The sequence below is a fragment of the Podarcis gaigeae genome (genome assembly GCF_964106915.1).
Source record: "Podarcis gaigeae genome assembly, chromosome: 3".
NCBI classification, from domain to species: Eukaryota; Metazoa; Chordata; class Lepidosauria; order Squamata; family Lacertidae; genus Podarcis; species Podarcis gaigeae.
This window is the reverse complement of record NC_139680.1, coordinates 37093947-37106919: the sequence shown is the minus strand read 5'-3', so window position 1 is coordinate 37106919 and position 12973 is coordinate 37093947. Positions and strand designations below refer to the sequence as shown.

The window sequence follows — 12973 nt, the reverse complement described above, 5'->3', positions numbered from 1 at the left end:
ATTAATCTAAATGGCATAACTAAAACTCAGCAATTTCTCTCTCATTTACTCTTGTGCTGCCATCAGAGATGTATTTTACCAACAAAGCTCTAATGCCTGCTAAGTATCTTAGAAGTCAGAATACAGACAAACATTCCCCCCCCCCCCTTTCTCTCACTTTAACTCTTAGTCTACATACAGTATGTATCTATATTCCTTTCACCAGAGCGGTGTACATTTCCCAAATGAATTACAGATGTTTGATCGTAGGTGCAATATTCAACACAACCTGCAGAACATGATCAAATGCAGTTTATCAGCCATGTATTATGGTCTGACACATTCCTTGTTTTGCAGTCCTAGGATTTCACCAACCTTCTTGAGCATTCACCCTAATTTGCTTGCACAAGGTTTATGCAGATCTTAGATTATGCTGGGCCTTTACTGAGCCTTCATTCTGATTTTAACAGGGAGGATATACAAAGAGAATTCCTTCTGATTTCCTTTACACCAAATCTTGCACAAATGTTGGTGCAATCATATGCAAAAGCACAACACACAAAACAGAAAGCAGCTCAGTGATCTGCTTACTGTCTACTTATTAAAACAAGTGGCTTCTGCTAGAGGACACACCTGAGTCTTTTATATTTAATAATCTCACTGCATGGACTTTGCAAAGGCACTTGATTGTAGTTGTGGCCATGGCTATCTCCTTTGCTAACTCATGTTTGACTTTAGTGTTTAGGTATATCTCCTGCAATTTTCTCTAATCTCCTTCCACACAACACACGGTGTTAATATGAGCAATGGTTGTGTGCTTCCATACTGTAATCCACACCGTTAGCTATTGTTCCAATTAAGATTAGGAACAGCAACCAATAAGACACATGTATTGAATTGTAGGCCAGGGTGTGCCATTAAAAAAAAGATGCTTAGCCATGGTAGCAAATTTCCCCAATTTCGCCGATCATCCCCGCAAGATAGAAGAGCCAATAGCACAAGTACATTCCAGAGGTTTTTAAAGCATTGTAAGCAGTGATTTGGTTTCCAGAGAAACTTAAATGAAATGAACATTTCCTGGACACTTTCCTCCTGCAAGCAACCACATGCACCACACACTAAAAAGCCTGTTTGCAAATGATCTGATTTAGTATTTTAATGGGGCACTGCTGATGGAGGGATGACTTGCCCCAAATAGGGTGGAATTTCACCCGATTTGGAGCAACTCTTCTTCCAGCAGTCTTTTGTATCTTGTACCACACTCTTCAGGAGGTCCCCTGACCCTTTGTAGAGGCACAGGTGATTGCCGTGGGAGAGACAGAAAGCTTTCTGTGAACTTCCTTAAGTTAGTATTTTGATATTGCACTTTGGGATATAGTTGAACGATGGAGTGTCCCAACAATGGACGTACCACACTGAGGAAAGATTCTGACTTCTGCAAAACAAGCATCAATGTGTATTTTATGGGGGAGGGGAGGGGAATTTCCCCAGAAAACATATAGCCCCCCAAAATGGACTGTAGTTTTGAACTAAAATGTTGTACTTTGTTAATAATTTCCAGTGATTTACATATCTTAATCTAATAGTTCATCTAATTTTAACTCTCTTTTGCAACAAAATTTGTGATCTCCAAATTACATTTAAAAAATATACAATACTGATATATTTTCCTTTCAGTGGTGTTCTACTTTTAGCTTTCTCCCTCTCTTTTTCACCAGTTTGGGATTGCAAAGGTCACACAATGCACAACCTAAAATGTTGAGCTTCTCTACACATCTGAAAGTGTGACTAATTAACACTTGGTGAAAGAAACTGAGAAACAGTTCAGTTTTTATAGTGCTTCTTTATCCCATGCAACCAGCCCATTCTGGCAAGAATAACAAGATTCTGTGGTAGTTCTGAGCTTATATTAATCTCACAATAACCTTGATGTATACGGACAAAATTAAAAACCAGAGTATACTAAAAATACACAGAGAACAGCAGGGGAGAGAGTGGAAAGAGCAACAACCCCACACTTAGCAAGGTTTAAACCAATCCCCCTCATAACATCATAATTTACAAATTAAAATCTTAAAACCACTCGGCTGCAGTCTCATACAGCTAACTAATACAGACACATTCTCTCTATACAAACACACTCTAGAGCTCCTCCACAAGAGGGGTTATTCTGGGTCAACCAGAATCCTCCTTCCATCAGTCCTTCCCTTCTGACCCCTGGAGGGATTTTCTTTTCTCAGAGCACTCAAGGATTCCTCAGAATTTATCAAGATGCTTATCACTTGTGTTAGTTAGTTAGTTAGTTAGTTAGTTAGTTAGTTAGTTAGTTAGTTAAATAAATAAATAAATAAATAAATAAATAGTGAAATAGTTATACTCCCCTCCTCATTCTCAAAGAACTCTCAAGAGCAACTAGCAATTAAAAGCAATAATCCATATTAAAAATACCGGTATATATCAAGAAAGCTTGTTTCTTTGAAACCTGGACCTTCTTGGCAGCCGCCCACACAGACACATTTCTCTTTTGCCTCATTCTTTTACACAGGGCCCCTCCTCTCTCCTCGTCAGTCTTGTTACCTCAGTCACACCAAAACACTGCCTTCCCCTCAACTTTTCACCAGTCATTTCTCTTGGTTGCCTGGAGACTACTGGCTGGTTGCCATCACTTGTCCCCTTATTTATACTGCACGTTCTCTAACTCCACTGAACCTTAAATCCAAACACTCTGATTTAGCCGACGTGTCAAACATATTACCCCGTTTAAACAGCCACAGTGTTATCTTCCTGCAGAGCAGGCTGTCAGTTACAAATCAGAGATCCAAATGGATTTTCATTTGTGCTTTTATTATACGCTCATTTCCATAGTTACATTAAAATAACGTAATCGAAACTTTCATCCACAAATAAGAGAGCTGAAGAGACACAACCTCAACTTCCTAGTTCTTCAAAATAGAAGGGAGCCTTATCTCATGTTTGACTTCCAAATAACTCCAGTCTTTGACCTCCGTTGTTTCTGTAAGCAATTAAATCTTGTACTGCCAATAAATAAGGCAGTTTTAGTGGAGTGAGCTAGCCACATACTATTAGAAACTAGCTCAAGGTCTCCTGCTAATTTCAAATATATTTCTTTCTGAAATATTCCACTTCTGAAGAAACTTTCAGTTCTTTGGTTTGTTAGACCGGCAGCACTTAAATGAGCAACTTTTATTACTAGCTAAAACAATAAATTTCAGATTTTTCAACCTAAGCTCCAGTTGGCACCAAGTTAAGTATGAATATAGAGTTTTAACACAGATGAGCTTCATTAACTTAAACTTAAGCATTGGAGCTTTTTAGTGCCATAAAATGTATTGCCATAGCAAAGGCAAACTAGAACAATCTGTGGTGCTATATATAATATGTTGAGTCATAAGCATTATTTACTGGGGTTTGCTGTTCAGGATAGAAAGGAATCCCACTGGCATTGTTAAGTAATATGATCTGCAAAAGACAGCACTTAATGGCCAAAACTTCATTCCTTGTTCAATGGCATATATACTTAAGTGTTTGTAACAGCTGCAGAAATTAAGGTTACTGAAGTACAAAATGGCTTGCTTAGTGTTATTGCACTTCACTCCGCTCTTCATCACCACAGCATAGACAAGAACCCACTTCTCCATCTTCTTACCTAATGAGTATTTTCCAGACAGAGAAGGGAGTAGGGGGCCATTAGTTTGTTTCAGTTTATTAGTCTGTGAAAAATACATAAAAATTCAAAAGAAAAAATACATTACATCAAATCAATAGCTACTTGGTTCAGATTAATGACTATTTGCAGTTATGTGCCCAATTTTTTCATAAACTGTAAAAATGAAACTTGCCACAACAGGAAATCATAGGTGAAATCTAAAACAGCTTGGGCTCATCACGTCAAATTTGGTAATGCCCTGCCAAATAGAGAGACAGTATCTTCAGTGGCATCCAAATTGGAGTAGTTTGGATCAGTCATGCCCAAATTAGGGCACAGTCATACCAAAGTCACATTTCAGTATACCATCTTGACTGAAAATGTTGGCCACCTTTGTGCCAAGTTTGGCAATGCTTATCCTGAGAGGCATCCAAACTTACACAGAACAGATAAAGATGGATAAGTCACTTTCCAAAATATATAGTTGCTTAATTAGTCAGAAAAATGTCCACAGAATGATTTAAAGGGGGAGTACTGGAATGGCTTTTTGTCAGCCCAAAGGCCACAATAAAGGAGTGTCATGGACTGGTTGGAAACAGAGGAATGGTGGGAGGAACCAGCTGGGAATCAACCAAGGGAAGAAGGCTTAGAGCCTGGGGAGTGGTGGTGGGACAACAAGGAGTGGTCAACAAGGAGAAGACTGGGAAGAGGTTTGGAAGCTGAAGATATAACAGGGCTTAGTGAGCTGGGAGAGTCTGTGGCAGAGAAAGATCCAGAATCAGAGGCAGAAGCTAAAGCAGGTGAATGGGAGGGAGGCCAAGAGGCAGAGATGCGTCAGGCTGGTGAAGAGTCAACGGTGTCTCCCCCTCCTCCAGTGACAAGCTCCACTCCCCACTGGTTTCCCAGAACCAGAAGAGGCATGAAGCAGGAGGAGCAAAGACAGGCATGCAGACAGTCTCCAATTGCTTGGGGGGAAATTCTGGAGAGGAGACATAAGACGGCTGTGGGGAGGTGGGGTCCTTTAGTCATGACAACTGATCCATGGGGAAGACCTATTGGGGATTAGTACCTGTCATAGCTGTCAACGTTTCCCTTTTTTAAAGGGAAATTTCCTTATTCTGGATAGGATTCCTCGCAAGAAAAGGGAAAAGTTTACAGCTATGGTACCTGTGCTCATTAGGCCTGACACTCTGCCAGGTCTGTGCAGATTCTGTTCTTGCTCATAAGGAGTTAACTCTAATGTGCAGGGTGTGATTTACTGCTGGCTCGCTCCTATCAGACAGCCACTCCTCCAAGTGCTGCGTGCCTAAAGTAGGCATACTGGCGCATCACGTATACACAGACCACACACACTGATACACAAAGACAGACACAAATACACTCAGCAAATCACACTCAGGCAGTCAGACAAAACCGGCTGTGTGTGTATGTGTCTTGTTTCTAGCATTTCTGTTCCCCTCAGTGGTACTAGGGAATAAGGCATTCCTCTGACCTCAGTGCTGTAATGGGGAGTAAAAACAAAGGGATTTAAAGTTCTTACCTTGCAAGGTAGTTTCTTCTCCTTCTGATGCAAGAAGATCTTAGAACTCAGGAGCTAAGACAGCGTAGGTCAAATCAGACTACATAGGCTTCAGTTGGCTCTAGCTCCCTGAAAAGACAACATCTCAGGTAGCTGCCTTAGCAGGGTCCTCTGGAGCTGTCCAAGGTCTTTTATACTCCCTGTTTGACCGGGACTCTTGACTTAATGCTTTCTGCTTCCTCCATGAGCCCACAGAAGAGTTGGGTTTAAGTACAAGTGAATGGGCAACACGTAATTATCTACATCACCTGATATAACAGATATTAACTGGGGAGAAAACACTTGCACAACCAAACTTTACATCATTAAAAAAACACAACCCAGTCAAATCTGATACAGTGGTACCTCGGGTTAAGTACTTAATTCGTTCTGGAGGTCCGTTCTTAATCTGAAACTGTTCTTAACCTGAAGCACCACTTTAGCTAATGGGGCCTCCTGCTGCAACCGCGCTGCCGGAGCCCGATTTCTGTTCTTATCCTGAAGCACTATTTCTGGGTTAGCAGAGAGTGTAACCTGAAGCGTATGTAACCTGAAGTGTATGTAACCTGAGGTACCACTGTACTGAGAACTGAGAAGTCACACTGCTAAGAGTGGCAGCTGTTCTGAATTTCTTTTTTGGAGTGCCTTTGGACGTTTGCAAGACCGTCAAAAACAAACTGTAGCATTTTGACCTAAGCTCACCACATCTCACCCCTTTTTTAACATCCAAAGTGTCAGAAACTTTAAAACTATTGCAGGTTTTCATTTCACATTCACAGTAAGAAGTCATGTTACCGTTTTACTTCCGTCGACTCTACAGCTTGTGAACGAGCAGAACCCCAGGGTCACTAGAAAAGCGGTGACTTTTGCCACCTCTAGAACACCTGAGAACCACAGAGTGGGACCAAGAGATGAGCAGTTACAAGTTCAGCATTCAATCATGATTATTGGTTGTGGAAAGCTCCCCTCAGGTAGGCATACCTAGCGCCAGGGACCTTTCTCTTTGGCCCCAGTTCAGTTGGCAACTTTAAGATGGTTATGTTCCTTGTTTATCTTGGTAGTAATATAGATGGGATTCTGATCATCCTCAGACTAGGGAGCATACAAGGGACAGAAATAGCATAATAAAACAGAGGAATACAATTATACATAGTGGGGACAATATTTTAGCAAGAATACTATCATTCTATAATTCTCACAGCTGAAAGGAGGAGGTTTCTGCAATAGTAGGTCTGAGTACTGTACATGTATAAAGGTGGAGATGCACACAGGTTTGCTTTTATTGGTCTCTACAATCAATATTTTGGATCTGTATACTGTGAATATTGAGGAATACTCAAAACCACTTCAACATGAAGCAGTTGCTTTTTAAGACACACCACCATCCTCAGGAAGGGTAAAAGTGGTGAACATTTCCCTTGCACATTTAAGGATAACTATAACAACAAACTGTGATCTTAGAACTGTGGAACAACACCAGTGCTCAGAAGTTAGGACTTTGCCTACTATTAGAATGAAATTAATTATGGAATTGATGGAAGGGATGGCAATGAGATAAAAACGTCCTAGGAAAATAACTTCAAGGAGTGGCTCTCTCTCTCTTGAGTGAATGGCACCAAAGAGAAAGTAGACTAAATGGCAGTTATTACGGTGCCAGTACATCATTTGAATGGCTACAGCCAAAAAAGAATGAAACACAAGCCTTTTAAGTGAAATGAGAAGCCAGAAAACTCTTAAGCAATGAACTTATTATTTCCTGCTGGCCTTGGTCCAGTTCTAGCTATACATAGTTGCATAATACTACATTGAAAGGAAATAGCTGGGCTGCAAACCTCTAGTGGAAGAATTGCAGAACAAGCTATAACACTGGGGCTAGATAAGGTACAGATGGAACAATTAAACGCACACAGAAATTAATTGTGACCACAATGCAACTGTGTGATAGTGATCCTTATAGTCAAGTAAATCTACCCTTCTCTGCAGATGCATTAGTAGTATCTTTTGTACTCTTAAATGAACTGAAAAGGAAACAGGAGCCTAAAGCAGACTTAACAGTATCAGTAAACAAGTATTCTTGTATCAGTAAACAACTTTGCTATCAGTAGCAAAATGGTGATGGAGATAGCTTATTTCTTATTTACTGCTTTTAGGAAGAAAAAAAGACTAAATTTTACAAGCATGGTTTTCTTATAGGAGAAAATCTCAGCTTGCGCATCCTAGAAAGCAATATTGTTAAAACTCAGCAAAGGTATTAAAATGGGATCATGTTACTCTGTCTTCTGTAATAAAAGCAGCTGCCTCAAGCCAGTGGGAAATATCCAGGCAAAGGACTAATGTATACTTGGATCACAATGTTATCAAGCCCCCACCAAACTGCCAATTGTATCTGTTTACAACGATGTACAATTAGAGTTTGATCAGGGCCAATCTGAACAAATGTTGTGGCTTGTATCTTCTACCACAGCCCAAGGCCTGCTGTTGAATCTCTGCCTTAGTCGTCCATATACAGAATGAGAATAAGAGTGAACTACAGAGTTGTGAAGGTAAGTAAAAAGTGTATATATGTGGATGCAAACGTTTGAAGTAGTACCACCATATTACTTTCAAATACAGTGGTACCTCGGGTTAGGTACTTAATTCGTTCCAGAGGTCCGTTCTTAACCTGAAGCACCACTTTAGCTAATGGGGTCTCCTGCTGCCGCCGCGCTGCCGGAGCCCGATTTCTGTTCTTATCCTGAAGCACTATTTCTGGGTTAGCGGAGTCTGTAACCTGAAGCGTATGTAACCTGAAGCGTATGTAACCCAAGGTACCACTGTACATTAAATTATGGCTGTATGCCTGCTAATACTCCGAACCACAGAGATCACAAAAAGACTGAAAAGATCAAACATGCAATGAATCCTATCTTCCACTACAGCTGCACACACTGCACTAGTAAATGTGCTATTTGCAATCACAGACCAGGAGCAGCACCAATGCAGACCCAGCCTCTCAGCAGCAGCATTTCTGCCACATACTGGGACAGTGATGAGGTTCACGAGCAGAGTCAATCTGGCATTCCCACAGGTACACCTACACTGCACTGCCCTTGCTACCATCCTGCTCTGGCATACAGCCACAATGCTGCTGCTGGAAGGCCAGGTTCCCTGTCAGCAGCTGCTGCTACAAACAATGTTCACAATGCAGTACTAAGTTGTTGAGCATCAGCCAATAATGGGTTGTATCTATCTAGGTCATACTCAGAGCTGACCCACTGAAATCAATGAACTTAATAGTTAGCTGTGACTAACCGGAGTCCAATGATGTCTACTTCTGATTATGTCTTAGTTGAATACAACCTCAGAGGTTCAAGAGATTTCTCGTGTGCAGAACACAGCAGTATGAAAAAATTAAGTCCCAGAAATTAAACCTAAAAGTGGAAGAGGGGAATGGAGAATCCACAAGCACGTTCATGTACAGCCTGCTGCTTCTAGCAGACATCCCCCACCCTTAAGTATCATCTTAGGCTTAAGTCTAAGTTGCCTACACTTAGCATGAGAATTGTGGTGCATTACTTCCCAAGAAGCCAACAATGGAAAAAATGCACTCTTAGAACCATTCATTTAATGCACATACAAGGAGCCATATATTTTTGTGAATCAATATGCATAAGTACGCATAGCCATCATAACTGGTAATAGATAATGGTGCATTCCTATGCACACTAATTCAAGAGTAACTCCTTCTGAACTCAGTGGGATTTACTTCTGAGGAAATATGCATGAGATTGGGTTATTAGTGCAACAAGTAAAATAAACAAGCAGCAATGTCTATTAAAAAGACATCTCTTGTAAAAATAAAAAATAAAATAAAAAGTGCAGCTAACAATTGTAGATTAGTCCACAAAATTAGAAACAAATACCACCTATAGAACAATTCACTGCTGGACATTTTGCAAATGTTTGAACGACACAGAAAAACAAAAGTTTCAATAGAGCCATTCAAAAACAACAGAGTTGAAGGTATATAAAAGCTGAGTGGAGTGTTTGCAATGTTAAGTATAAGCAACAAACTGTGACCTTGCTTACTAGAAACTATATATATTCCTCAGCACTTTGAAAAAAGCAAAACATTGCTTTCTCTCTGCATCTATTAGAAGTTTGCTCAATTTATTAACACCAGATGCAATACCACAATGCTAAAAAATAAACATGCACTAGATATACAACAAATTTATAATTTCAGAAAATCTGTTCCTTACAGTTAGTGAATACATGAGACCTTGGGTAAAATCCAGTGCTGCCATTTTACTCATGAAATCACTTTTGATCCACAGGAGGCATCTGCCGATGTAAGAAGGGGCGGGGATTCCCTTTCCTGCTGCACCCTCCTGTATGCTCCTTCCCCCAAGAAAAATGTTTCAGAGGGTTGAGACGCTGCACAGAACAGCATGGAAGGTGGTGGTGGGCTGCAACAGGGAGGGGGATTATCCCTACTGCTATTGCATCAGTGGATGCTTCCACTGGATCTATGTGAGCAGCACAGCACTACTGAATTTCCCCCCTTTTCTTCACCTTTAAGTGCATTACCATGTGAAACAGGTAAAAAAGAATGAAGAATATTGATCTCAATGCTGTTCAGCACCAATAAAAATTCAATAGACCTTTAACATTCCTGTATATTAAAAACATTTATCAGTATCACTAAAGTTTATCATTTTGTTCTGTTTCAAGATGCAACTGATTTCTATTTACAGCAGTTTGTTATCAATAAAACCTAATATTTAAAAATCTATATTCATAAAAGTATTGCAGAAATTTATAACCTTTGCTTTTTAAAAATGTACATACAAGGAAGTCCCATGTAAAAGGTTCACTGAAGAACTGAACCGACAGAACAATTTTATTAAACTTTGCAAAACTCCATTTGAAGGCAGCTCACATTTCAACATTCAAAAATCCTTAATTGCTGCTTGCTTATGAAAACTAAAGTTCCAGTAGTAAAGGTGAAAATGTAAACCATCATGCTATTGAGATCAGTAGAAAATGTAGTTTCTACAGGCATAGCATGTTCAGTAATGATTCTGTAGAAAACAGTTAGAATGTAGTGATATAACAAACAGGCGACTCAAGAGTGGTCTTGAACAGACCTACAGTTATTGTAGCTATTTTAGCAGCCAACAGTTGCTTTTTCCAGTTCCGCTTTCTCCAATCCCAAACAGGACAACCAAATTTAATACCTTCTTAGACTTGTTCAAATTTGGACTTGGTTTGGCATCCAAAGACTCATAAAAACATTGACCCTTTGCAGTCTAAGAACCTGTAAATCCACCAACTTTACATACTGTGCTTAAATCTCAGTTCTGAAATAATTAGGTACCCAAAATAAGAAAAATAGAAAAAAGTAGAAATGAACATTAAAAAAAAATATTGCACAGCCACATTACCTAGAAAGAAAAGTTGATGTTAAAAAAGCTCCTCACATGGATGATATAAATTACCTTCCATATAAAAAAGTATAAATATATCTTAAAATGCAGCAGCAGCTACAGTTTAATATCACACATTATTTGATTCATCTGTTAATGAGGTAATAGCCAAGTCTGTGACAATGTGTTTATTCCTACTGGAAATATTTTAGGGCAGCAACAAGAAAAAACTTTTCTAAAAATATGTCCGAGTCCAGAACAGCAATGTGTGCAGCTCTTCCAATGAGGGAATCGGCTGTGTTTGGCAATGCACAATGCACATTATAACGAACCAAATTGCATTCCTTGTTTTGAAGAACAGGCAGAAGCAGATTCTGGATCATTTCAGCATATATTGGTCCTGTATATTTAAAAATAAAAAGTTGCATTATTGATTTATTCTGCTGAAACCTTCATATTCCTGCTTCCTATCAAACCCTTAGAATGTCTAACAGCAGTAATTAAAAAACTTCAGCGTAAAACAATCCATGAACACAAAACCTTAGCCACCCAGAGCAAACCCTCCTCCCAGCAAATCAATATTTCAAAATTGTAAACCACCTTGTCAAAGCCAGTATATGCATGCAACAAATAAACAAAAAAAATCCAGTGAGTTTAGCCCAAAGGCCTGCTTAAAAAGCCAGGTTTTGGCTATCTTACACAATTGTAAGCAACAGATGGGCCAACTGGCCCTTTAGGGAGGGCATTCCACAGAGCAGCCTTTACTCGAATCCAGTGTCCTCCAGATGTTTTTGGACCTCCCTTCATCCCTGGACACTGGTCAAGCTGGCTGATGATGATGGGACTTGCAGTCCAAAACATTTGGCGGGGACCAGCTGGGAAAGGATGCCGCAGTTAAAAAAAGTCATGTGCCTACACCTGACATACTTCAGTATTACATTTCTATACCACTTTTATCTTCCAAAGATCTCAAGGTGGTATACATGGTTCTCGCCCCCCCCATTTCATCCGCACAACAATCCTGTGAGGAGGGTAGACTAAGAGATGGTGACTGGCCCGAGGTCACCCAATGAATTTCATGGCTGAATGGGGATTCAAACCCTGCTCTCCCAGGTCCTACCTAGTCCAACACTCTAACCATTACACCACAATGGCTTATACAGTAGTACCTCGGGTTACAGACGCTTCAGGTTACAGACGCTTCAGGTTACAGACTCCGCTAACCCAGAAATAGTACCTCGGGTTAAGAACTTTGCTTCAGGATGAGAACAGAAATCATGCAGCAATGGCGCGGCAGCAGCAGGAGGCCCCATTAGCTAAAGTGGTGCTTCAGGTTAAGAACAGTTTCAGGTTAAGAACAGACCTCCAGAACAAATTAAGTTCTTAACCCGAGGTACCACTGTATAATGGAAAGACAAGTAGCAGGGCTTTTAAGCTAAATAAACCACACAAACTGAGTCATGTAGGAATATTCTCTTCAATGTTGTCTAAGGAATAAACGCCAAATTGCTTCACAGATGTCTATGTACTGGCCATTACCTGTCTGTTTATCCTTCAAAGCTGTTTTACACATCTCAATACGAGCAGAATGATAAGGGACATAACGATCTTGTAGAGATCCTACTAATACTATGTTTTTGAAATACTGCAGACCTGGGGGAAGACAAAAAAAAAAGGTAAATCTAAAGCAATATACAGTATAACTAACACATACAGTTTTCATTCCAAAATGTGTGTAAAGTAGCACTGAGCTTCCTGGGGGTGGGGGGTACAACATAAAACAGGTGTTGTATGTAAACGAACTTTCTTCTACTTGAGATTCCAAGCTTTCTATCGGTGCCATAAATTACTGCATTAAAAGACTGGTATCACACCTCATTATTAGAAGACATAGGCAAACTTTAGAACACTTGCTTTAATTGAAAATCAGTGACTGCATAGGTACAAGAAAAAGGATTTTTATGGTCATGACTATCCAAGTTGTTTCAAGTTATCACACGAATGTATAATTCAAAGTACATTACTAATTAAAAGCAACAAAATATTCTTAAAGATTTCGATATTGCTTACCTGCCTTTTTACTAAGTTTGTACAAGAAAGTTTGCCGGGGGTCTGAATGATCTCGACAGGTCAGCTGCAATAAAGACCCTGACTTTTTCCACTTCTGCATAAACCAGAGACCTGTATATTTATGTACAGTACATGTGAGGATATACAGCAGAATCATAACAATATTTACTCAAATACTTAATGTGATATGTTACTAGTAACCTAGCCCCCAATTTATGTTCATTCCAGACACCATCACAAGGATGTTTCATGCATTTCACAATTCACATCCTTTTAATGTTATCAGTGTAC

General features: G+C 39.8%; 1 protein-coding gene and 1 long non-coding RNA gene across 7 annotated transcripts in view; one reads left to right on the top strand and one right to left on the bottom strand.

Moving 5' to 3' along the window:
- Window positions 1–2363: 2363 nt before the first annotated feature.
- On the top strand, window positions 2364–9027 carry LOC310840756. Its single transcript, XR_014562097.1, has 2 exons — window positions 2364–5566; window positions 5792–9027. It is a non-coding gene; the product is annotated as an uncharacterized lncRNA (long non-coding RNA).
- Window positions 8789–12973, bottom strand: part of FAM135A (family with sequence similarity 135 member A) — a 52302-nt gene continuing 48117 nt past the window's right edge. For all 6 annotated transcript variants that reach the window (XR_014561899.1, XM_083729904.1, XM_083729906.1 and 3 more), the window contains 3 exons: window positions 12683–12793; window positions 12152–12265; window positions 8789–11012 (listed from right to left, as the gene is read on the bottom strand). Coding sequence is in view for 5 of the 6 variants with exons in the window: in XM_083729904.1 (XP_083586030.1) it covers window positions 10807–11012; window positions 12152–12265; window positions 12683–12793 (431 nt within the window). In the remaining variant the exon portion in view is untranslated. The remainder of the gene's footprint in view (window positions 11013–12151; window positions 12266–12682; window positions 12794–12973) is intronic.